General features: G+C 35.1%; 2 protein-coding genes across 2 annotated transcripts; one reads left to right on the top strand and one right to left on the bottom strand.

The window, feature by feature from the left end:
• Positions 1–11718: 11718 nt before the first annotated feature.
• On the bottom strand, positions 11719–12800 carry LOC147568015 (PLASMODESMATA CALLOSE-BINDING PROTEIN 5-like). Its single transcript, XM_086670356.1, has 3 exons — positions 12667–12800; positions 12160–12408; positions 11719–11907 (listed from the first exon to the last, which is right to left on the bottom strand). The coding sequence occupies exons 1-3, from the start codon at positions 12722–12724 to the stop codon at positions 11882–11884; spliced, it is 333 nt and encodes a 110-aa protein (XP_086526482.1). The 5' UTR covers positions 12725–12800; the 3' UTR covers positions 11719–11881.
• A 7473-nt stretch (positions 12801–20273) lies between these two features.
• On the top strand, positions 20274–21364 carry LOC147568014 (NADH dehydrogenase [ubiquinone] iron-sulfur protein 1, mitochondrial-like). Its single transcript, XM_086658874.1, has 4 exons — positions 20274–20727; positions 20856–21102; positions 21156–21234; positions 21353–21364. Exons 1-4 carry the CDS (start codon positions 20274–20276, stop codon positions 21362–21364), a joined length of 792 nt encoding a protein of 263 aa, XP_086515000.1.
• The last annotated feature ends 5524 nt before the right edge of the window (positions 21365–26888 follow it).

The raw sequence follows: 26888 nt of genomic DNA, 5'->3' as shown, positions 1-26888 counted from the left end.
GAGGTCTAGAGAGAGATCTTACTTGGATTAATGCTTGTAAGCGTAGCAACACCATTGAAGTCACAGGTAGCACCTTCACTTAGGAATTTCTTGTAATAGCTATTGAAAGCAAATGAAGCATGATTGATGAGAGTGTTTGGTACAAAACAAGACCCACTTGGTTGGATCTTAGTACAATCAGCTTTTCCTTGAGGTCCACAAGCATAATTCAAAGCATTTTCAAGAGTAGTAGGTTCTGATCCCGGCTTTGCTACACACCAACTTTCTCCATCTATTTACAAAAATATATTGATGAATCAATACATAATATTAATTAGTTATTATTTTTTTCTAAATAGTACATAAAAAGATATAAGTTATCATCTTAGTTTCTCAAATTAAATATTTTAAATATTTTTTGCCAAAAGCAATGTGACACATATGCAATAACATAATATGGGCCAAACCAGTTAGCAAAAAAAAACATCTAATTTCATGATATTTAGGAACTAATTCAATCATAAAATTTAGATTAGTGAATATAACTTTACTTGATATTTGAGGACCGAGCATAAGAACTAGAAAGACAATAAAAAATTTTGACTCCATTGTTGTCACAAATTGAAAGAGAAAATGAAACTAAAATGAACTATGTACGTAGTTGATGCAACTTGAATGTTGAAGGGGGATAGGCTATCTTAGATATATAGAGCACGAAAAGTAGATTAAAATGGTGAATTTATTAAGTTGGGATTTTCTTGGCATATTCTGTAAGCCAGTATATTTTTTTTCTAATTTTGACACCTTCCTCATAAAATTCTTTGATTTCAATATTTTTCAAATTAGGAAAGATCTCATTTATAGGGTACATAGTAGGAAAACACTTTTGATAATTTATTTTATAGAATATGTTAAGATATAATATTTTTTTCATTTTTAAATTATTTTCTAAAATTGGTATGGAGTCCATGGGGATAAAACCCTAAATAAAATCCAAAAAAGGGATTAGGGTCTTATCTTCCCAAAAAAGGGACTAGGGTCTTATCTTCTCATCTTCGAAGTTATGTCTCATCATCTTCATCTTTTTTTAAGGTTTCATCTTCAAACTTATGTTTGAGCGTATTCACCATTGAGGGGTGATTCAATGAGCTCAAGCTCATACCCGTCAAGCATGAGCTTGAACTCATTGGCCGTTGGATCTTAGAGATCTTACTGTTCACGGCCAATATTCCATATTGCTTTCCTTAATTTAATGAGGGTTTGAAGGAATAAACAATTACCCATTCAAACCCCTATAATTACAAGATCACCCTATCTTCTTATAAATTAAAAAACCGACACTAGCTACGTCGTTCACAAGCAAAAATTGGCCCACAAATGTGCCCTAATCTTTTCCAATAAGCAGGGCAATGCATGTATGACTCGCGAGTGTTAGATTTCCTTTTTCACTTGTAAGTGAGAGAAACATAGAAAGAAAGACAAGAAAGTTTATAAAGGTGGTTGTTTTGGGAGCCATTACAAGAGTTTACAAATAAAACACAACATTGTTAGAATATGATTTTATCCTTCTTTGCATTAAAAATACGAAAGGATGATCATTTAATAATAAAATAAAATGTTATTGATGACGCGGGCAAGTGATTCCCGTCTCTAAAAAATCAATCTTGTGATCAATGAAAAAGTCTCTTTCGACGACACACTTTATTTAGGTTTTGATGGTGGTGGTGAGTCACCGACTGAGATGATGTGGTGGTAAGACAACGGTTTGATACTAGTCGTTTGGCACAATTGTTAGAAGATATTATTTGACCATGATAATGTATTAATGACACTAACGACTCCTGTATAAAGTGAATCTTTGGCACTATCTGACCCCCCGCAAAAAAGTCATTCTCTCGGACAAACAAAACTCAAGGTATCGAGGTGGCATCTGTTGACCTCCCTATTTTTCCTCTCTAGTCAGAGCAGAGCTCAACGAAACGACTTTGGATCCACCTCTTCACTTGACTCTAGCCAAGTGCAAGGTTCAAGGTACCTACGACACTCATGCCGACCTCCCAACAACCTCTCTAGTCAGAGTATGGCTCGAGCGGTTGATTTCTATCAGATCCACTTCTCTAGTGGCTATATCGAGTTTTTGCTCGTGTATATGCAGGTTTTGCTTGTGCTATTTGGGTTAATGTAGTGACTAGTTTCTGGTCAAAGCGGACCACTATTTAACTCAGCAAATGTCACATTTAACACACCAAAGAGAATAGGTTTTTTTAAAATAATACAAAAATCATTCGTTATTCTTATGTGTTGTTGTGTCGACATTTTAAGAAGGTTGATGCATTAGGAACGGGGGAAATTGTTACGAGGACGAAAATCCAGAGAGATGTCAAGCAGTTTCTCCAATTTTGTAGTGACATAAATATTTAGTGGGTTATTGATTTAGATAGTCTCAAATCGCTCCATGAAAAGTTTAAAAGAAAACTAACACTAAATCCTATGTTGTCCTAGCTCGTTGGAAAAGGTTAGGTACCATTGTGGGATGATTTTTTATTGTGAAATACGTGGCTTTTTTTTTTGATGAAATGCTCTTCTGTTTCTTGATGTAAGGAAAGACGTGGCTCTTGTAAGTCTCCTTTGCTTGTAGAGAGGCAGGGTGATCTTGTAATTATAGGGGTTCAAATGGGTAAGTGTTAGTTCCTTCAAACCCTCCTTAAATCAAGGAAAGCAAGCTGGAAAATTGAACGGGAAAGTTGAAACCTCTAAGATCCAACGGCCAATGAGCTCAAGCTCATGCTTCGCTGGGGTGAGCTTGAGCCCATTGAATCGGTGCTCTTCACCATTTCACAAATTGTTTATTACAAAACACATTTTGTATCATCCATTTCATATATTTTTTGTTCATAAACATGTTGTTTCATATTATGTGTTGTATTATGATTTTCCATATTGTGATTTACAAAATGAAATTTCCATTCATTATAATGTGCAATTTGATGTGTTATTATCTAGTAAAAAAATATCTTTGTAATACGTAAGAAAATATATTTTTTACGCAAAATGATGTGTTATTATCTGGTAAAAATACCAACCACAAAAATGAAAGTTTATTAGCAGAAGCAATATTGTGTTTTATCAGACATTCCTATTTTGGTAGATAAATAATATTAATTGTTGATTTGATAATGTTGATTTCAGAGCTAAATCAAAAAATTTTCTACAAATTGTTGGAACAAGTTCTAAGAACAAAAAAGATAAAGGGAAGTCAATGGAAGGCCGCATGGCAGATGTGGCTGGAGATCCTAAATTTATACCAGATTACAAACCGAATCTGGAAAATCTTTTCATATTCTTCACTAAAAACAATGTACTTTTGTTAACAAATACAATTTGTTATTGAAATCTATTTTGTCGCAAAATGTGTCTTTCATCTATTTAAGTATGTTTTTCATATACAAATGTTGTTCCGTAAACAACAAAAATGTTATGTTATATTTTCAACCGAACAACCGATAAACTTCAAGTTCAAAAATATAAATTTTATTGGCGGCAAAATAAGTATTTTCATCTGCCAAACGTATATTGATTACTAAAAGTTATATAAAACATACACAATAATGAGAATAAGTTGGAACATAATGTGTTTCACTATAGAAATAATAAAAAAATTCATTTGCATTTTAATGGTGCCCAAATATAGATTTTCATTTCAATGGTATCCAACCATGACCTCGCCAATTGGAGTCTTCTATATGACAAACTGCAGTGACACGCTTTACATCATTCTTCACAAACTTGAAATCGTGACCCGTGTTTATACTTTATTGAAGAAGGACGAACCAAAATGCATTCCCACCCCAGATAATAGCTGATCAATGTAAGTGGAAATTTTAACGTAACCTTCAGATTTGAGAGTCGTCTTCTCTACTGAGTTTGATGATTCTGTGGGATACCGACAATATAAAAATGAATTGTTATGATAACAGACAGCATTATGATGAGTACAAAATGAATTATGTATCATACAATATGGAAAATGTTGAAAGAATTGTCCAAAGTTTATGGTACATAAATTATTTTCTGCTAAACAAAATGAATTGTGTTAATTGTCTGTATCAGAAAATGTGTTGTGTAATAAACATACTTTAAAATGTTAATCAGAAATGATTAAGAATAAATACGTGGGGTTTTATGAAACAAAATGAGTTTCGTTGTAATTTTAATTTTGTTAAAGAACAAAATGAGTTTTGTTATATACAAATTTATGTATCATACATTTGTTAAGAAGTGTAAATTGTTTGTAAATCTGACATTAATAGTTAAAAAAATTTAAACAGAGACGGAATACGATGTTGGAGAATGAAATGATTTTTTGGTATATAAAAAATGTGTTATGTTCCGTATAAAATATGTGTTTATCATAAATATGTTAAGCTCCAAAATCTGTTAGTATCTTTGACATTCAAAAAATATCTTAACATAGATGAAAAGAAGAAATAAGATGATGGAGAGAAAAAGAACTAGACGTGACGATGATTAAGAAAATAAAGATTAATGAGGAATTTAATCCAAAAACGGTATGCTTTATGTGAGAAACAACCGTGATGGTATACCCTTGAAAATTAGAGAGAGAAAGTAGGGAGCAGGGCCGTGCTTGAGCCTGTGCGGGCAGGGCGCCCGCACTGCCCCCCCCATTTCCGATCATATCATAACAGTTATATAAGTGCTTATGAACATCCACCTTAGGAATCGAGACTAGGTTTACATCAATTCATTAGATTGGACCGTACATAGTTGTAGGTTCACCACATCGGATTCCCGGACTTCGGCATCTCTCTTACTTGTTGTTCCCCAACTCTTGCTCCCTGACTTCTTTCGAATCTCTCTCGCCCATTTACATTGATAGTTTAGTTTAGTTTTACTTGCTTTATTCTCTTATTGCTTATTTATTAAAAACCTCCCTTTATCTTTGTTTATTTTCGTTTTAGTCTAGGTTAGTTTGTGATACTTAAACCTTCGAACGAGACCCTTTCGATATATAAGATACATTCCTATCCTTGGATCGACCCCGACTTTGTCGGTTACTACATGATACCTCCGCTTGGGTGTGCAACCTTTCGGGTGCATCACTGAGTGGGACGACGCTCAGGATTTCTCTAGCATTTGATCTGGTACCTTGCGCGAAATCATATTTCGCTGGCCCAGAATGATCCAGCGAGTCTTTCTTAAACACGTGACCAACATCTCTATCTGACGGTCAATTAATCTTCACTCAGATAGCAACGAAGCACCTGATCGATTCGCCAGCCAGCAATCACACGTGGACCAGTAAGTTGTATGTTCCTTCCTCTTTCTCTTTTATGTCCTCAAATCTTGGAAAGATATTAACCAAAATATATACCAGTAGAGAGAGAGATAAATTTCTTTCTAACAAACAAAGGAAGAACGAGTGATGAAAGGAAATAAAGAAAACGACAAGTCTGTAGAAGGAAAGAGATTTAATCTCTTGTGAAGATAACGGATTTTATGGAAGAAGAAAGAGCTGGATATTTGTTGGAAACATAAATTAAGAGATTCAAGAGAGAGAGAGAGAGAAACTGGTGATTTTTTGCTTCGTTCGGCTAGATAGATAGGAGATAAAAGAGGAGCAGGGGGCATCTCGGCCTGAAACTAAAAACTTGAGAGACATCTTCTTTGTAAAAAACAGAGCATCATCATCATCATCTACTTCTCTTTGTTCTTCTTTTTGTGAGAAAAGGAAGAAAAACGGAGAATAATTTGTCTCCTTTATTCTCTTATCTTTGTGAGAGAGAAGATGGTATTTGTAGGGAGAGAGATATTAAACTGGGTAATACCAAGGAGTCAACATTATCTTCTTAACATACTTTATCAAAGGTTCTTATTTTTATTTTTCTAATAGTTGTTTGAGAGAAGGGGGAGGGGTGGGATTAGAAGAAGAATAAAACAGTAACAAGAGATAGAGGAATTTTGCTGTTGAAGAAGAAGATCCTGTTTGGCTTTCCAACCTTGGTGGAAAATAATTTTCCAACGTTGCTGGAAGATTATTTTCTCCCGGGGAGTGTTTGGCTGCCAGAGGAAAAACAATTTTCAGTGAGAAAAGTTCAGTTCGCCCTCCATATTTCTCTCTCATTCTTCATACTTATTAGTTTATCTCATTCATTATGAGTATCTAATATTTTGATCTAGGGTTGGGATGATATTTTGATACGGATGAAAAATGACCTCTTTATCACATGATTATCTTTGAGGTGCTTAATCGTTTATCTTCGAGTATTCAAGTTACGATCTTTTGCTTTACTATCTATGCTTCAGGTTTGATGTATTATATTTGGTTTGTTACCCTTAATAGTTCATGCTTATTAGCTGATAGGTAGTCATTGTGAGTTAGTGATTGATTCAAGGAGTTTGTGATTGTGTATTTGATTTTAATTAGAAATTATCTTCCGAGGTTATCAAATCTTGAGTTATAAGAAAGATATGGTCATAGTTGCATGTTAAGGTGGATTCTGAAACCCTAGGTTTTCTCCTCATAAGTTTCTCCATTAGTTAACTTTTTGTTGTTGTTAATTTTGTTATTTTATCATCTCGTGACAAAACCAATATCTAAGAAAACCGTGCTAGCTAGATCTAAGACTTAGAATAGGTTTGACTTAGTCTCCGTGGATTGACCTCGGTCTTACCGAGATACTACTTGACGCCCGTATACTTGCGAGTGGGACCTTTTAGGGTAACCTTTTAGGCCCATCACCTGGGAACATACACCCAATTGTTTGTACTATTGCAATGGTGCAAAATGTCTTCAGGAAAGATAATTCATTATCGCCTCGACTTAACCCACTTATCCTCTATCTCGGTTATATCTAAAAGAATGCTTACTGTTAGGCAGCAAAGTTGTAGATCTCTCTAATAATTAAAGAATTGGTTATTCTGGTCCGAGTCAAACAAGAAACTCTGTTGACGAAATAGATAGAGTGACAACTCGGAAAAATAGTCAGGCCATTCTGTTTCGACTAGGAACAGAAACTCGGTTTTAATAAGGAAACCAAAGAGAGTGAAAACTCATATCAAACCATGTGAACAACTTTAAGGTTGTCCATATGCCAACAACCACTTGCACCCATGGAGAAAAATAGCTTGGACTCCCGAAGGAGGAGGAGAATATAACAACTGTGTGATTTAATCACTTCCGCTTAGAAGGTGTCCCATTCCAGTCATCCAAAATACTTCATTACATAAACAAGCTGGCACAGGTAGACTTGGGCTTCATGGGCTATCCGTTTACGTAGCCAAATAAACAGTACCAAGGTAATCTAACCAATGGAAGACTTGATAGTAGCATGATTTCAAACGAATGGATCAGTGACGTTCAAAAAAGTCCACTCTTTTGCACCTTGATACGGAAGATTCAGACCATGCTCCAATATATCTTTATACAATTCCCACCTACTCACTTTAACATAAACCCTTAAAGTCCATTAGCGTGGATGACACACCCCGCGTGCCATCAATTCATAGTAGATAACGGGGCTGCCGAATCCATCAACTCATTCAATACAAACTCAAAATACTCCGTGAAAAAAATCACAACATGGAATGTTGAGGTATTTGGTAATATTGAAACCAAAATCAAAAGTATTACCAAACTACTCCAAAACCTTAGCAACCACTCTCAATTTCCACACCGAGTAGAAAGCTAGAAGAACTCTATCGTATTTAGGAGAGTATGTGGAAGGAAAAATCAAGAAATTCCTATGTACACTAGGAGATAAAAATACTAAGTTCTTCCATGCTAAAGCTATTAAACGTACCTTTACGAATAAAATCCAACCATTCAAAATACATACGGGGAATGGACCTCCGATGAAAATTACATTAACGACATTTCCATTGTACACTTTTACGATCTTTCCAACTTTAGTCGCACCACCACATCTACCTAGGTTAAAACAAGTGCCTTCGACATTTTTTGAACTTTTTATCTTGGAAAATATAAACTCAAACACATATTGATGGTATTTAAAGGTACACTAATAAGATCTTCTTCAACTGCACTTAATCTAATCCTGGATAGAAATTTTAAGGAGCCCATGGGGATAAAGCCCAAAATAAAACCCAAAAACGGATTAGGGCCTTATCTTCCTACAAAAAGGGATTTTAATCCTTTAGCACTTTGGACCTAATTATCCTCGTAGACGTGAAATCTCTTCCGACCCCATCCTTCTTCAATTCTCGCCCAAATGTTTTAGAGTCAAACGAACTCAATCCATCCGACACAATAAAAGGCATACTTCAACCAGCAAAATACGTACTCCATCTCAGTTTCTCTCTCTAGAAACCGAGATGAACCATCTCTCTCTCTCTCTTTCTACATCTCTTAATATTTCTTGTTTTCTCACCATACATTTTTGAAGGTTCATCAAACACATTGTAAAGCACAAATGGAACCCTAAAAGTCAGAAACAAAATGCCATAAATGATTCATCATCTGCATCTTCAACCTTCTCTTCATCTTCAAGCTCCATTAACTATTGGTAATGTTTTATTAAGGTTTGTATCGTTTCATCTTGAAGCTCTCTTTATGTTTTCATTTGTGCCGTTTCATCTTCAAGGTTATGTTTCATCATCTGCATCATTTTTTAGTGTTTCGTCTTCAAATTTATGTTTTAGCGCATGTACTATTTCACAAATTGTTTATTACAAAACACATTTTGCGTCATCCATTTCATATATTTTCTTTTCGTACACATGTTGTTTCATATTATGTTTTGTATTATGATTTTCCATATTGTGATTTACAAAATGAGATTCCCATTCATTATAATGTGCAATTTGACATGTTATTATCCTGTAAGAAAATATATTTTGGTAATACGTAACAAAATAAATTTTTTAAGCAAAATGATGTGTTATTATCCAGTAAAAATACCAAAAGCGAAAACGATCAAAGTTTATTAGCAGAAGCAATATATATGTTTTATCAGACATTTTCTATTTTAGTAGATAAATAATATTAATTATTGATTGGATAATGTTGATTTCAAGCTAAATAATTTTTTTTTGAGTTAATTCCTATATGGCCCCCTACTTTGTGACCAGCTTCCTTTATGGCCCCCTTTTTTTCGTAAATTCAAATATGACCCCCTATTTTCAGGTAAATGTCATTACTACCCTTTTTAATTCTAAATTTAAAACATTAAAAAAAATTATTTCCACCTCACCCCTCTCTCTCTCCACCTCATCTCTCCCTACACCTCACCTCTCTCTCTCTCTCTCCAATTCACCTCTCTCTCTTTCCAACTCACCTCTCTCTCTCCAACTCACCCCTTTCTTCTCCGGCAAGGTGGTCGGCCGGAAAATTTTCCGGCCGGCCACCTTCAAGCCTAAAAAAAAATATAAAAAATTTCTCTCTCCTCTCTCTAAATTTTTTTTAAATCTCTCCACTCTCTCTCTCTAAAACTCCGGCGAAGGGGGTTTCTTTCGCTAAAAATCAGAGGAGATGGCACAGCATGTAACAAAAATAATGGATGCATATAAAATTTCCCACAACTTTTCTACTTTTGTGATATAGTACTGAAAGAGAAACAATTTAGAGAGAAAAAAAAATGGGGTTTGGGTTGCTAACTCTTCGAGCTTCGAGGACCTCAGGTCTAAGTTGTTCATCTTCTTCCTCGATTTCTAGGGTTTTCCAATCAAGGAATCCTAACAATCCTTTCGTAAGGTGGATCATTACAAAACCAGAGCTTCAGAAACCAGAAGCATCAGCAGCTGTAGCATCGGAACCAACACCAGAAATTCATCCTCCTAGGTCACCGATTGGTGGTGCTAGGGTTCATTTCCCCAACCCAAGTGATGCGATCGAGGTCTTTGTTGATGGATACCCGGTCAAAATCCCTAAAGGTTTTACTGTCCTCCAGGCTTGTGAGCTCGCCGGAGTTGATATTCCTCGTTTCTGTTATCATAGCCGACTCTCCATTGCCGGTAATTGTGGTATGTGTTTGGTTGAAGTCGAGAAATCCCCAAAGCCAGTCGCTTCTTGTGCTATGCCTGCTCTTCCAGGTAAAATCAAACAAGAACTCCTTTTTTATGTTGAAATCATACAAAAAAATACTTGATAGTTGATATTGATCTAATTTTGTGGTTCTCTATTGTTATTTGACTTGATTGATTGGAATTCATTGTTTTAGGGATGAAAATTAAGACTGATACACCTATTGCAAAGAAGGCCAGAGAAGGGGTTATAGAGTTTTTGTTGATGAATCATCCTTTGGATTGTCCAATTTGTGATCAGAGTGGTGAATGTGATCTCCAGGATCAGTCAATGGCCATTGGATCAGATCGTGGGCGTTTCACTGAAATGAAGAGATCTGTTGTTGATAAGAATTTAGGTCCAGTGGTGAAGACTGTAATGACTCGTTGCATCCAGTGCACAAGGTCTGGTTCACAATTACCCCTTTCTCTTTGAATAAATGTATTGCTTTATTCAGCTCAAAGTACTTCAATTTGCTTATCAGAATAACCTCTTTTATAGTCGTGTTTGTTTGGTTTTCACTTCTTTATGTTGAGGTTAGTTGTTTTACCATGTTGGCGACGGCTATGTAAAGGCTATAGAGAATAGTCCTGCATCGAACAATGTTAATCTGGTTATCAAATGATAATCCAGAAAATTTTTGTTCGTGAACAGATCCTCCGGCGAAAGGAAACCCCCTTCGCCGGAGTTTTAGAGAGAGAGAGTGGAGAGATTTTAAAAAAAAAAAATTTAGAGAGAGAGGAGAGAGAATTTTTTTTTTAGGTTTGAAGGTGGCCGGCCGGAAAATTTTCCGACCGACCACCTTGCCGGAGAAGAAAGGGGTGAGTTGGAGAGAGAGAGGTGAGTTGGAGAGAGAGAGAGAGAGGTGAATTGGAGAGAGAGAGGGGTGAGGTGTAGGGAGAGATGAGGTGGAGAGAGAAAGGGGTGAGGTGTAGGGAGAGATGAGGTGGAGAGAGAGAGGGGTGAGGTGGAAATAATTTTTTTTTAATGTTTTAAATTTAGAATTAAGAAGGGTAGTAACATTTACCTGAAAATAGGGGGCTATATTTGAATTTACGAAAAAAAGGGGGCCATAAAGGAAGCTGGTCACAAAGTAGGGGGCCATATAGGAATTAACTCTTTTTTTTTCTGCAAATTGTTGGAACAAGTTCTAAGAAAAAAAAGAAAAAAGGGAAGTCGATAGGAGGCCGCATGGTTGATGTGGTTTTGGCTTAAAAACCTACATTATTATTATGGTGGACTAAATGTGGGATTATGTGTTGTTTTTTGGACTATAAGCCCAAAAATTAATTGGTATAACTAGTTAGTAAAGTTTTAACCTCGACTTGTTAAATAAAATAAAGAATTTACAACACAACATGTTTTGCCCATTAAGAAAACAAATCATTTCATTTTTAAGTTAGAAATATTATAATTGATACAATTAATAAAGATAATTGAACTTTAACTATTTTTTTTAAAGTAGAAAGAGCATACAACTTAATATCTTCGTAAAATAGTCGGTGGGTCGTTATTTTCTGAAATGAACCTATGGTCCAAAAATGAATCCTAAATTGGAGGCAAGTTCGTTATTATGTTGTACCTTGTTAATCTTCGGTTATCAACTATCATGAAATTGGTTCAACAAAAAAAAGAAACACTATCATGAAATTTAATAGAAACAACAATAAAAGGGGGAGGATAAAAAGGAAGCACATAACTTTTCACAGGTAGAAAGTATTTTATTACGAGTAAAAGAGAGTTCACTACGGGTAAAATGACAACTTCAACATTCAAAACTCCAAAGAATACATAGTAATCTCTAATGTTAAAAGTACGTGTAGGCTTGAATCTTCATTTCCCTTCTCTCCACTCCGTGACCATTTAGTCATACTGACATTCGCCAGAACCTGCAAAAGTTAAAGAATAATAACCAGAAACACTTAGCTAACACATCCTTGAACTTTCATAATTTGTTTTCTTTGCGAATAGATGAAAAATCAAAACTATACTTTAAGCTAATGTTGTTTATTATAATGTGTACTGGAAAGTGTATTATAAATTTGTCATTTGCTATAAGGCAATAATAATATATACATATGTATATATATTTTTGCGAATAAAAATTTAGAGAGAGAATGAGGTCTAGAGAGAGATCTTACTTGGATTAATGCTTGTAAGCGTAGCAACACCATTGAAGTCACAGGTAGCACCTTCACTTAGGAATTTCTTGTAATAGCTATTGAAAGCAAATGAAGCATGATTGATGAGAGTGTTTGGTACAAAACAAGACCCACTTGGTTGGATCTTAGTACAATCAGCTTTTCCTTGAGGTCCACAAGCATAATTCAAAGCATTTTCAAGAGTAGTAGGTTCTGATCCCGGCTTTGCTACACACCAACTTTCTCCATCTATTTACAAAAATATATTGATGAATCAATACATAATATTAATTAGTTATTATTTTTTCTAAATAGTACATAAAAAGATATAAGTTATCATCTTAGTTTCTCAAATTAAATATTTTAAATATTTTTTGCCAAAAGCAATGTGACACATATGCAATAACTTAATATGGGCCAAACCAGTTAGCAAAAAAAAACATCTAATTTCATGATATTTAGGAACTAATTCAATCATAAAATTTAGATTAGTGAATATAACTTTACTTGATATTTGTGGACCGAGCATAAGAACTAGAAAGACAATAAAAAATTTTGACTCCATTGTTGTCACAAATTGAAAGAGAAAATGAAACTAAAATGAACTATGTACGTAGTTGATGCAACTTGAATGTTGAAGGGGGATAGGCTATCTTAGATATATAGAACACGAAAAGTAGATTAAAATGGTGAATTTATTAAGTTGGGATTTTCTTGGCATATTCTGTAAGCCAGTATATTTTTTTTTAATTTTGACACCTTCCTCATAAAATTCTTTGATTTCAATATTTTTCAAATTAGGAAAGATCTCATTTATAGGGTACATAATAGGAAAACACTTTTGATAATTTATTTTAAAGAATATGTTAAGATATAATATTTTTTTCATTTTTAAATTATTTTCTAAAATTGGTATGGAGTCCACGGGGATAAAACCCAAAATAAAATCCAAAAAAGGGATTAGGGTCTTATCTTCCCAAAAAAGGGACTAGGGTCTTATCTTCTCATCTTCGAAGTTATGTTTCATCATCTTCATCTTTTTTTAAGGTTTCATCTTCAAACTTATGTTTGAGCGTATTCACCATTGAGGGGTGATTCAATGAGCTCAAGTTCATACCCGTCAAGCATGAGCTTGAACTCATTGGCCGTTGGATCTTAGAGATCTTACTGTTCATGGCCAATATTCCATATTGCTTTCCTTAATTTAATGAGGGTTTGAAGGAATAAACAATTACCCATTCAAACCCCTATAATTACAAGATCGCCCTATCTTCTTATAAATTAAAAAACCGACACTAGCTACGTCGTTCACAAGCAAAAATTGGCCCACAAATGTGCCCTAATCTTTTCCAATAAGCAGGGCAATGCATGTATGACTCGTGAGTGTTAGATTTCCTTTTTCACTTGTAAGTGAGAGAAACATAGAAAGAAAGACAAGAAAGTTAATAAAGGTGGTTGTTTTGGGAGCCATTACAAGAGTTTACAAATAAAACACAACATTGTTAGAATATGATTTTATCCTTCTTTGCATTAAAAATACGAAAGGATGATCATTTAATAATAAAATAAAATGTTATTGATGACGCGGGCAAGTGATTCCCGTCTCTAAAAAATCAATCTTGTGATCAATGAAAAAGTCTCTTTCGACGACACACTTTATTTAGGTTTTGATGGTGGTGGTGAGTCACCGACTGAGATGATGTGGTGGTAAGACAACGGTTTGATACTAGTCGTTTGGCACAATTGTTAGAAGATATTATTTGACCATGATAATGTATTAATGACACTAACGACTCCTGTATAAAGTGAATCTTTGGCACTATCTGACCCCCCGCAAAAAAGTCATTCTCTCGGACAAACAAAACTCAAGGTATCGAGGTGGCATCTGTTGACCTCCCTATTTTTCCTCTCTAGTCAGAGCAGAGCTCAACGAAACGACTTTGGATCCACCTCTTCACTTGACTCTAGCCAAGTGCAAGGTTCAAGGTACCTACGACACTCATGCCGACCTCCCAACAACCTCTCTAGTCAGAGTATGGCTCGAGCGGTTGATTTCTATCAGATCCACTTCTCTAGTGGCTATATCGAGTTTTTGCTCGTGTATATGCAGGTTTTGCTTGTGCTATTTGGGTTAATGTAGTGACTAGTTTCTGGTCAAAGCGGACCACTATTTAACTCAGCAAATGTCACATTTAACACACCAAAGAGAATAGGTTTTTTTAAAATAATACAAAAATCATTCGTTATTCTTATGTGTTGTTGTGTCGACATTTTAAGAAGGTTGATGCATTAGGAACGGGGGAAATTGTTACGAGGACGAAAATCCAGAGAGATGTCAAGCAGTTTCTCCAATTTTGTAGTGACATAAATATTTAGTGGGTTATTGATTTAGATAGTCTCAAATCGCTCCATGAAAAGTTTAAAAGAAAACTAACACTAAATCCTATGTTGTCCTAGCTCGTTGGAAAAGGTTAGGTGCCATTGTGGGATGATTTTTTATTGTGAAATACGTGGCTCTTTTTTTTGATGAAATGCTCTTCTGTTTCTTGATGTAAGGAAAGATGTGGCTCTTGTAAGTCTCCTTTGCTTGTAGAGAGGCAGGGTGATCTTGTAATAAACATACTTTAAAATGTTAATTAGAAATGATTGAGAATAAATACGTGGGGTTTTATGAAACAAAATGAGTTTCGTTGTAATTTTAACTTTGTTAAAGAACAAAATGAGTTTATGTATCATACATTTGTTAAGAAGTGTAAATTGTTTGTAAATCTGACATTAATAGTTAAAAAAAATTTAAACAGAGACGGAATACGATGTTGGAGAATGAAATGCTTTTTTGGTATATAAAAAATGTGTTATGTTCCGTATAAAATATGTGTTTATCATAAATATGTTAAGCTCCAAAATCTGTTAGTATCTTTGACATTCAAAAAATATCTTAACATAGATGAAAAGAAGAAATAAGATGATGGAGAGAAAAAGAACTAGACGTGACGATGATTAAGTAAATAAAGATTAATGAGGAATTTAATCCAAAAACGGTATGCTTTATGTGAGAAACAACCGTGAGGGTATACCCTTGAAAATTAGAGAGAGAAAGTAGGGAGCAGGGCCGTGCTTGAGCCTGTGCGGGCAGGGCGCCCGCACTGCCCCCCCCCCCCCCCCCCATTTCCGATCATATCATAACAGTTATATAAGTGCTTATGAACATCCACCTTAGGAATCGAGACTAGGTTTACATCAATTCATTAGATTGGACCGTACATAGTTGTAGGTTCACCACATCGGATTCCCGGACTTCGGCATCTCTCTTACTTGTTGTTCCCCAACTCTTGCTCCCTGACTTCTCTCGAATCTCTCTCGCCCATTTACATTGATAGTTTAGTTTAGTTTTACTTGCTTTATTCTCTTATTGCTTATTTATTAAAAACCTCCCTTTATCTTTGTTTATTTTCGTTTTAGTCTAGGTTAGTTTGTGATACTTAAACCTTCGAACGAGACCCTTTCGATATATAAGCTACATTCCTATCCTTGGATCGACCCCGACTTTGTCGGTTACTACTTGATACCTCCGCTTGGGTGTGCAACCTTTCGGGTGCATCACTGAGTGGGACGACGCTCAGGATTTCTCTAGCATTTGATCTGGTATACCTTGCGCGAAATCATATTTCGCTGGCCCAGAATGATCCAGCGAGTCTTTCTTAAACACGTGACCAACATCTCTATCTGACGGTCAATTAATCTTCACTCAGATAGCAACGAAGCACCTGATCGATTCGCCAGCCAGCAATCACACGTGGACCAGTAAGTTGTATGTTCCTTCCTCTTTCTCTTTTATGTCCTCAAATCTTGGAAAGATATTAACCAAAATATATACCAGTAGAGAGAGAGATAAATTTCTTTCTAACAAACAAAGGAAGAACGAGTGATGAAAGGAAATAAAGAAAACGACAAGTCTGTAGAAGGAAAGAGATTTAATCTCTTGTGAAGATAACAGATTTTATGGAAGAAGAAAGAGTTGGATATTTGTTGGAAACATAAATTAAGAGATTCAAGAGAGAGAGAGTGAGAGAAAATGGTGATTTTTTGCTTCGTTCGGCTAGATAGATAGGAGATAAAAGAGGAGCAGGGGGCATCTCAGCCTGAAACTAAAAACTTGAGAGACATCTTCTTTGTAAAAAACAGAGCATCATCATCATCATCTACTTCTCTTTGTTCTTCTTTTTGTGAGAAAAGGAAGAAAAACGGAGAATAATTTGTCTCCTTTATTCTCTTATCTTTGTGAGAGAGAAGATGGTATTTGTAGGGAGAGAGATATTAAACTGGGTAATACCAAGGAGTCAACATTATCTTCTTAACATACTTTATCAAAGGTTCTTATTTTTATTTTTCTAATAGTTGTTTGAGAGAAAGGGGGGGGGGGGGGGGGGTGGGATTAGAAGAAGAATAAAACAGTAACAAGAGATAGAGGAATTTTGCTGTTGAAGAAGAAGATCCTGTTTGGCTTTCCAACCTTGGTGGAAAATAATTTTCCAACGTTGCTGGAAGATTATTTTCTCCCGGGGAGTGTTTGGCTGCCAGAGGAAAAACAATTTTCAGTGAGAAAAGTTCAGTTCGCCCTCCATATTTCTCTCTCATTCTTCATACTTATTAGTTTATCTCATTCATTATGAGTATCTAATATTTTGATCTAGGGTTGGGATGATATTTTGATACGGATGAAAAATGACCTCTTTATCACATGATTATCTTTGAGGTGCTTAATCGTTTATCTTCTAGTATTCAAGTTACGATCTTTTGCTTTACTATCTATGCTTCAGGTTTGATGTATTATATTTGGTTTGTTACCCTTAATAGTTCATGCTTATTAGCTGATAGGTAGTCATTGTGAGTTAGTGATTGATTCAAGGAGTTTGTGATTGTGTATTTGATTTTAATTAGAAATTATCTTCCGAGGTTATCAAATCTTGAGTTATAAGAAAGATATGGTCAGAGTTGCATGTTAAGGTGGATTCTGAAACCCTAGGTTTTCTCCTCATAAGTTTCTCCATTAGTTAACTTTTCGTCGTTGTTAATTTTGTTATTTTATCATCTCGTGACAAAACCAATATCTAAGAAAACCGTGCTAGCTAGATCTAAGACTTAGAATAGGTTTGACTTAGTCTCCGTGGATTGACCTCGGTCTTACCGAGATACTACTTGACGCCCGTATACTTGTGAGTGGGGACCTTTTAGGGTAACCTTTTAGGCCCATCACCTGGGAACATACACCCAATTGTTTGTACTATTGCAATGGTGCAAAATGTCTTCAGGAAAGATAATTCATTATCGCCTCGACTTAACCCACTTATCGTCTATCTCGGTTATATCTAAAAGAATGCTTACTGTTAGGCAGCAAAGTTGTAGATCTCTCTAATAATTAAAGAATTGGTTATTCTGGTCCGAGTCAAACAAGAAACTCTGTTGACGAAATAGATAGAGTGACAACTCGGAAAAATAGTCAGGCCATTCTGTTTCGACTAGGAACAGAAACTCGGTTTTAATAAGGAAACCAAAGAGAGTGAAAACTCATATCAAACCATGTGAACAACTTTAAGGTTGTCCATATGCCAACAACCACTTGCACCCATGGAGAAAAATAGCTTGGACTCCCGAAGGAGGAGGAGAATATAACAACTGTGTGATTTAATCACTTCCGCTTAGAAGGTGTCCCATTCCAGTCATCCAAAATACTTCATTACATAAACAAGCTGGCACAGGTAGACTTGGGCTTCATGGGCTATCCGTTTACGTAGCCAAATAAACAGTACCAAGGTAATCTAACCAATGGAAGACTTGATAGTAGCATGATTTCAAACGAATGGATCAGTGACGTTCAAAAAAGTCCACTCTTTTGCACCTTGATACAGAAGATTCAGACCATGCTCCAATATATCTTTATACAATTCCCACCTACTCACTTTAACATAAACCCTTAAAGTCCATTAGCGTGGATGACACACCCCGCGTGCCATCAATTCATAGTAGATAACGGGGCTGCCGAATCCATCAACTCATTCAATACAAACTCAAAATACTCCGTGAAAAAAATCACAACATGGAATGTTGAGGTATTTGGTAATATTGAAACCAAAATCAAAAGTATTACCAAACTACTCCAAAACCTTAGCAACCACTCTCAATTTCCACACCGAGTAGAAAGCTAGAAGAACTCTATCGTATTTAGGAGAGTATGTGGAAGGAAAAATCAAGAAATTCCTATGTACACTAGGAGATAAAAATACTAAGTTCTTCCATGCTAAAGCTATTAAACGTACCTTTACGAATAAAATCCAACCATTCAAAATACATACGGGGAATGGACCTCCGATGAAAATTACATTAACGACATTTCCATTGTACACTTTTACGATCTTTCCAACTTTAGTCGCACCACCACATCTACCTAGGTTAAAACAAGTGCCTTCGACATTTTTTGAACTTTTAATCTTGGAAAATATAAACTCAAACACAAATTGATGGTATTTAAAGGTACACTAATAAGATCTTCTTCAACTGCACTTAATCTAATCCTGGATAGAAATTTTAAGGAGCCCATGGGGATAAAGCCCAAAATAAAACCCAAAAACGGATTAGGGCCTTATCTTCCTACAAAAAGGGATTTTAATCCTTTAGCACTTTGGACCTAATTATCCTCGTAGACGTGAAATCTCTTCCGACCCCATCCTTCTTCAATTCTCGCCCAAATGTTTTAGAGTCAAACGAACTCAATCCATCCGACACAATAAAAGGCATACTTCAACCAGCAAAATACGTACTCCATCTCAGTTTCTCTCTCTAGAAACCGAGATGAACCATCTCTCTCTCTCTCTTTCTACATCTCTTAATATTTCTTGTTTTCTCACCATACATTTTTGAAGGTTCATCAAACACATTGTAAAGCACAAATGGAACCCTAAAAGTCAGAAACAAAATGCCATAAATGATTCATCATCTGCATCTTCAACCTTCTCTTCATCTTCAAGCTCCATTAACTATTGGTAATGTTTTATTAAGGTTTGTATCGTTTCATCTTGAAGCTCTCTTTATGTTTTCATTTGTGCCGTTTCATCTTCAAGGTTATGTTTCATCATCTGCATCATTTTTTAGTGTTTCGTCTTCAAATTTATGTTTTAGCGCATGTACTATTTCACAAATTGTTTATTACAAAACACATTTTGCGTCATCCATTTCATATATTTTCTTTTCGTACACATGTTGTTTCATATTATGTTTTGTATTATGATTTTCCATATTGTGATTTACAAAATGAGATTCCCATTCATTATAATGTGCAATTTGACATGTTATTATCCTGTAAGAAAATATATTTTGGTAATACGTAACAAAATAAATTTTTTAAGCAAAATGATGTGTTATTATCCAGTAAAAATACCAAAAGCGAAAACGATCAAAGTTTATTAGCAGAAGCAATATATATGTTTTATCAGACATTTTCTATTTTAGTAGATAAATAATATTAATTATTGATTGGATAATGTTGATTTCAAGCTAAATAATTTTTTTTTGAGTTAATTCCTATATGGCCCCCTACTTTGTGACCAGCTTCCTTTATGGCCCCCTTTTTTTCGTAAATTCAAATATGACCCCCTATTTTCAGGTAAATGTCATTACTACCCTTTTTAATTCTAAATTTAAAACATTAAAAAAAAATTATTTCCACCTCACCCCTCTCTCTCTCCACCTCATCTCTCCCTACACCTCACCTCTCTCTCTCTCTCTCCAATTCACCTCTCTCTCTTTCCAACTCACCTCTCTCTCTCCAACTCACCCCTTTCTTCTCCGGCAAGGTGGTCGGCCGAAAAATTTTCCGGCCGGCCACCTTCAAACCTAAAAAAAAATATAAAAAATTTCTCTCTCCTCTCTCTCTAAATTTTTTTTAAATCTCTCCACTCTCTCTCTCTAAAACTCCGGCGAAGGGGGTTTCTTTCGCTAAAAATCAGAGGAGATGGGACAGCATGTAACAAAAATAATGGATGCATATAAAATTTCCCACAACTTTTCTACTTTTGTGATATAGTACTGAAAGAGAAACAATTTAGAGAGAGAAAAAAATGGGGTTTGGGTTGCTAGCTCTTCGAGCTTCGAGGACCTCAGGTCTAAGTTGTTCATCTTCTTCCTCGATTTCTAGGGTTTTCCAATCAAGGAATCCTAACAATCCTTTCGTAAGGTGGATCATTACCAAACCAGAGCTTCAGAAACCAGAAGCATCAGCAGCTGTAGCATCGGAACCAACACCAGAAATTCATCCTCCTAGGTCACCGATTGGTGGTGCTAGGGTTCATTTCCCCAACCCAAGTGATGCGATCGAGGTCTTTGTTGATGGATACCCGGTCAAAATCCCTAAAGGTTTTACTGTCCTCCAGGCTTGTGAGCTCGCCGGAGTTGATATTCCTCGTTTCTGTTATCATAGCCGACTCTCCATTGCCGGTAATTGTCGTATGTGTTTGGTTGAAGTCGAGAAATCCCCAAAGCCAGTCGCTTCTTGTGCTATGCCTGCTCTTCCAGGTAAAATCAAACAAGAACTCCTTTTTTATGTTGAAATCATACAAAAAAATACTTGATAGTTGATATTGATCTAATTTTGTGGTTCTCTATTGTTATTTGACTTGATTGATTGGAATTCATTGTTTTAGGGATGAAAATTAAGACTGATACACCTATTGCAAAGAAGGCCAGAGAAGGGGTTATAGAGTTTTTGTTGATGAATCATCCTTTGGATTGTCCAATTTGTGATCAGAGTGGTGAATGTGATCTCCAGGATCAGTCAATGGCCATTGGATCAGATCGTGGGCGTTTCACTGAAATGAAGAGATCTGTTGTTGATAAGAATTTAGGTCCAGTGGTGAAGACTGTAATGACTCGTTGCATCCAGTGCACAAGGTCTGGTTCACAATTACCCCTTTCTCTTTGAATAAATGTATTGCTTTATTCAGCTCAAAGTACTTCAATTTGCTTATCAGAATAACCTCTTTTATAGTCGTGTTTGTTTGGTTTTCACTTCTTTATGTTGAGGTTAGTTGTTTTACCATGTTGGCGACGGCTATGTAAAGGCTATAGAGAATAGTCCTGCATCGAACAATGTTAATCTGGTTATCAAATGATAATCCGGAAAATTTTTGTTTGTGAACAGATCCTCCGGTGAAAGGAAACCCCCTTCGCCGGAGTTTTAGAGAGAGAGAGAGTGGAGAGATTTAAAAAAAAAAAAAATTTAGAGAGAGAGAGGAGAGAGAATTTTTTTTTTAGGTTTGAAGGTGGCCGGCCGGAAAATTTTCCGACCGACCACCTTGCCGGAGAAGAAAGGGGTGAGTTGGAGAGAGAGAGGTGAGTTGGAGAGAGAGAGAGGTGAATTGGAGAGAGAGAGGGGTGAGGTGTAGGGAGAGATGAGGTGGAGAGAGAAAGGGGTGAGGTGTAGGGAGAGATGAGGTGGAGAGAGAGAGGGGTGAGGTGGAAATAATTTTTTTTTAATGTTTTAAATTTAGAATTAAGAAGGGTAGTAACATTTACCTGAAAATAGGGGGCTATATTTGAATTTACGAAAAAAAGGGGGCCATAAAGGAAGCTGGTCACAAAGTAGGGGGCCATATAGGAATTAACTCTTTTTTTTTTCCGCAAATTGTTGGAACAAGTTCTAAGAAAAAAAGAAAAAAGGGAAGTCGATAGGAGGCCGCATGGTTGATGTGGTTTTGGCTTAAAAACCTACATTAATATTATGGTGGACTAAATGTGGGATTATGTGTTGTTTTTTGGACTATAAGCCCAAAAATTAATTGGTATAACTAGTGAGTAAAGTTTTAACCTCGACTTGTTAAATAAAATAAAGAATTTACAACACAACATGTTTTGCCCATTAAGAAAACAAATCATTTCATTTTTAAGTTAGAAATATTATAATTGATACAATTAATGAAGATAATTGAACTTTAACTATTTTTTTTAAAGTAGAAAGAGCATACAACTTAATATCTTCGTAAAAGAGGCGGTGGGTCGTTATTTTCTGAAATGAACCTATGGTCCAAAAATGAATCCTAAATTGGAGGCAAGTTCGTTATTATGTTGTACCTTGTTAATCTTCGGTTGTCAACTATCATGAAATTGGTTCAACAAAAAAAAGAAACACTATCATGAAATTTAATAGAAACAACAATAAAAGGGGAGGATAAAAAGGAAGCACATAACTTTTCACAGGTAGAAAGTATTTTATTACGAGTAAAAGAGAGTTCACTACGGGTAAAATGACAACTTCAACATTCAAAACTCCAAAGAATACATAGTAATCTCTAATGTTAAAAGTACGTGTAGGCTTGAATCTTCATTTCCCTTCTCTCCACTCCGTGACCATTTAGTCATACTGACATTCGCCAGAACCTGCAAAAGTTAAAGAATAATAACCAGAAACACTTAGCTAACACATCCTTGAACTTTCATAATTTGTTTTCTTTGCGAATAGATGAAAAATCAAAATTATACTTTAAGCTAATGTTGTTTATTATAATGTGTACTGGAAAGTGTATTATAAATTTGTCATTTGCTATAAGGCAATAATAATATATACATATGTATATATATTTCTGTGAATAAAAATTTAGAGAGAGAATGAGGTCTAGAGAGAGATCTTACTTGGATTAATGCTTGTAAGCGTAGCAACACCATTGAAGTCACAGGTAGCACCTTCACTTAGGAATTTCTTGTAATAGCTATTGAAAGCAAATGAAGCATGATTGATGAGAGTGTTTGGTACAAAACAAGACCCACTTGGTTGGATCTTAGTACAATCAGCTTTTCCTTGAGGTCCACAAGCATAATTCAAAGCATTTTCAAGAGTAGTAGGTTCTGATCCCGGCTTTGCTACACACCAACTTTCTCCATCTATTTACAAAAATATATTGATGAATCAATACATAATATTAATTAGTTATTATTTTTTTCTAAATAGTACATAAAAAGATATAAGTTATCATCTTAGTTTCTCAAATTAAATATTTTAAATATTTTTTGCCAAAAGCAATGTGACACATATGCAATAACATAATATGGGCCAAACCAGTTAGCAAAAAAAAACATCTAATTTCATGATATTTAGGAACTAATTCAATCATAAAATTTAGATTAGTGAATATAACTTTACTTGATATTTGAGGACCGAGCATAAGAACTAGAAAGACAATAAAAAATTTTGACTCCATTGTTGTCACAAATTGAAAGAGAAAATGAAACTAAAATGAACTATGTACGTAGTTGATGCAACTTGAATGTTGAAGGGGGATAGGCTATCTTAGATATATAGAGCACGAAAAGTAGATTAAAATGGTGAATTTATTAAGTTGGGATTTTCTTGGCATATTCTGTAAGCCAGTATATTTTTTTTCTAATTTTGACACCTTCCTCATAAAATTCTTTGATTTCAATATTTTTCAAATTAGGAAAGATCTCATTTATAGGGTACATAGTAGGAAAACACTTTTGATAATTTATTTTATAGAATATGTTAAGATATAATATTTTTCTCATTTTTAAATTATTTTCTAAAATTGGTATGGAGTCCATGGGGATAAAACCCTAAATAAAATCCAAAAAAGGGATTAGGGTCTTATCTTCCCAAAAAAGGGACTAGGGTCTTATCTTCTCATCTTCGAAGTTATGTCTCATCATCTTCATCTTTTTTTAAGGTTTCATCTTCAAACTTATGTTTGAGCGTATTCACCATTGAGGGGTGATTCAATGAGCTCAAGCTCATACCCGTCAAGCATGAGCTTGAACTCATTGGCCGTTGGATCTTAGAGATCTTACTGTTCACGGCCAATATTCCATATTGCTTTCCTTAATTTAATGAGGGTTTGAAGGAATAAACAATTACCCATTCAAACCCCTATAATTACAAGATCACCCTATCTTCTTATAAATTAAAAAACCGACACTAGCTACGTCGTTCACAAGCAAAAATTGGCCCACAAATGTGCCCTAATCTTTTCCAATAAGCAGGGCAATGCATGTATGACTCGCGAGTGTTAGATTTCCTTTTTCACTTGTAAGTGAGAGAAACATAGAAAGAAAGACAAGAAAGTTTATAAAGGTGGTTGTTTTGGGAGCCATTACAAGAGTTTACAAATAAAACACAACATTGTTAGAATATGATTTTATCCTTCTTTGCATTAAAAATACGAAAGGATGATCATTTAATAATAAAATAAAATGTTATTGATGACGCGGGCAAGTGATTCCCGTCTCTAAAAAATCAATCTTGTGATCAATGAAAAAGTCTCTTTCGACGACACACTTTATTTAGGTTTTGATGGTGGTGGTGAGTCACCGACTGAGATGATGTGGTGGTAAGACAACGGTTTGATACTAGTCGTTTGGCACAATTGTTAGAAGATATTATTTGACCATGATAATGTATTAATGACACTAACGACTCCTGTATAAAGTGAATCTTTGGCACTATCTGACCCCCCGCAAAAAAGTCATTCTCTCGGACAAACAAAACTCAAGGTATCGAGGTGGCATCTGTTGACCTCCCTATTTTTCCTCTCTAGTCAGAGCAGAGCTCAACGAAACGACTTTGGATCCACCTCTTCACTTGACTCTAGCCAAGTGCAAGGTTCAAGGTACCTACGACACTCATGCCGACCTCCCAACAACCTCTCTAGTCAGAGTATGGCTCGAGCGGTTGATTTCTATCAGATCCACTTCTCTAGTGGCTATATCGAGTTTTTGCTCGTGTATATGCAGGTTTTGCTTGTGCTATTTGGGTTAATGTAGTGACTAGTTTCTGGTCAAAGCGGACCACTATTTAACTAAGCAAATGTCACATTTAACACACCAAAGAGAATAGGTTTTTTTAAAATAATACAAAAATCATTCGTTATTCTTATGTGTTGTTGTGTCGACATTTTAAGAAGGTTGATGCATTAGGAACGGGGGAAATTGTTACGAGGACGAAAATCCAGAGAGATGTCAAGCAGTTTCTCCAATTTTGTAGTGACATAAATATTTAGTGGGTTATTGATTTAGATAGTCTCAAATCGCTCCATGAAAAGTTTAAAAGAAAACTAACACTAAATCCTATGTTGTCCTAGCTCGTTGGAAAAGGTTAGGTGCCATTGTGGGATGATTTTTTATTGTGAAATACGTGGCTCTTTTTTTTGATGAAATGCTCTTCTGTTTCTTGATGTAAGGAAAGACGTGGCTCTTGTAAGTCTCCTTTGCTTGTAGAGAGGCAGGGTGATCTTGTAATTATAGGGGTTCAAATGGGTAAGTGTTAGTTCCTTCAAACCCTCCTTAAATCAAGGAAAGCAAGCTGGAAAATTGAACGGGAAAGTTGAAACCTCTAAGATCCAACGGCCAATGAGCTCAAGCTCATGCTTCGCTGGGGTGAGCTTGAGCCCATTGAATCGGTGCTCTTCACCATTTCACAAATTGTTTATTACAAAACACATTTTGTATCATCCATTTCATATATTTTTTGTTCATAAACATGTTGTTTCATATTATGTGTTGTATTATGATTTTCCATATTGTGATTTACAAGATGAAATTTCCATTCATTATAATGTGCAATTTGATGTGTTATTATCTAGTAAAAAAATATCTTTGTAATACGTAAGAAAATATATTTTTTACGCAAAATGATGTGTTATTATCTGGTAAAAATACCAACCACAAAAATGAAAGTTTATTAGCAGAAGCAATATTGTGTTTTATCAGACATTCCTATTTTGGTAGATAAATAATATTAATTGTTGATTTGATAATGTTGATTTCAGAACTAAATCAAAAAATTTTCTACAAATTGTTGGAACAAGTTCTAAGAACAAAAAAGATAAAGGGAAGTCAATGGAAGGCCGCATGGCAGATGTGGCTGGAGATCCTAAATTTATACCAGATTACAAACCGAATCTGAAAAATCTTTTCATATTGTTCACTAAAAACAATGTACTTTTGTTAACAAATACAATTTGTTATTGAAATCTATTTTGTCGCAAAATGTGTCTTTCATCTATTTAAGTATGTTTTTCATATACAAATGTTGTTCCGTAAACAACAAGAAATGTTATGTTATATTTTCAACCGAACAACCGATAAACTTCAAGTTGAAAAATATAAATTTTATTGGCGGCAAAATAAGTATTTTCATCTGCCAAACGTATATTGATTACTAAAAGTTATATAAAACATACACAATAATGAGAATAAGTTGGAACATAATGTGTTTCACTATAGAAATAATAAAAAAATTCATTTGCATTTTAATGGTGCCCAAATATAGATTTTCGTTTCAATGGTATCCAACCATGACCTCGCCAATTGGAGTCTTCTATATGACAAACTGCAGTGACACGCTTTACATCATTCTTCACAAACTTGAAATCGTGACTCGTGTTTATACTTTATTGAAGAAGGACGAACCAAAATGCGTTCCCACCCCAGATAATAGCTGATCAATGTAAGTGGAAATTTTAACGTAACCTTCAGATTTGAGAGTCGTCTTCTCTACTGAGTTTGATGATTCTGTGGGATACCGACAATATAAAAATGAATTGTTATGATAACAGACAGCATTATTATGAGTACAAAATGAATTATGTATCATACAATATGGAAAATGTTGAAAGAATTGTCCAAAGTTTATGGTACATAAATTATTTTCTGCTAAACAAAATGAATTG

This window comes from Eschscholzia californica, unplaced genomic scaffold (assembly GCF_041429995.1).
Source record: "Eschscholzia californica isolate CP2 unplaced genomic scaffold, dmEscCali1.0.p SCAF_1, whole genome shotgun sequence".
In the NCBI taxonomy this organism is placed as follows: domain Eukaryota; kingdom Viridiplantae; phylum Streptophyta; class Magnoliopsida; order Ranunculales; family Papaveraceae; genus Eschscholzia; species Eschscholzia californica.
Note: the sequence above shows the minus strand (reverse complement) of the source record. Positions and strands in the feature narration are given on the sequence as shown.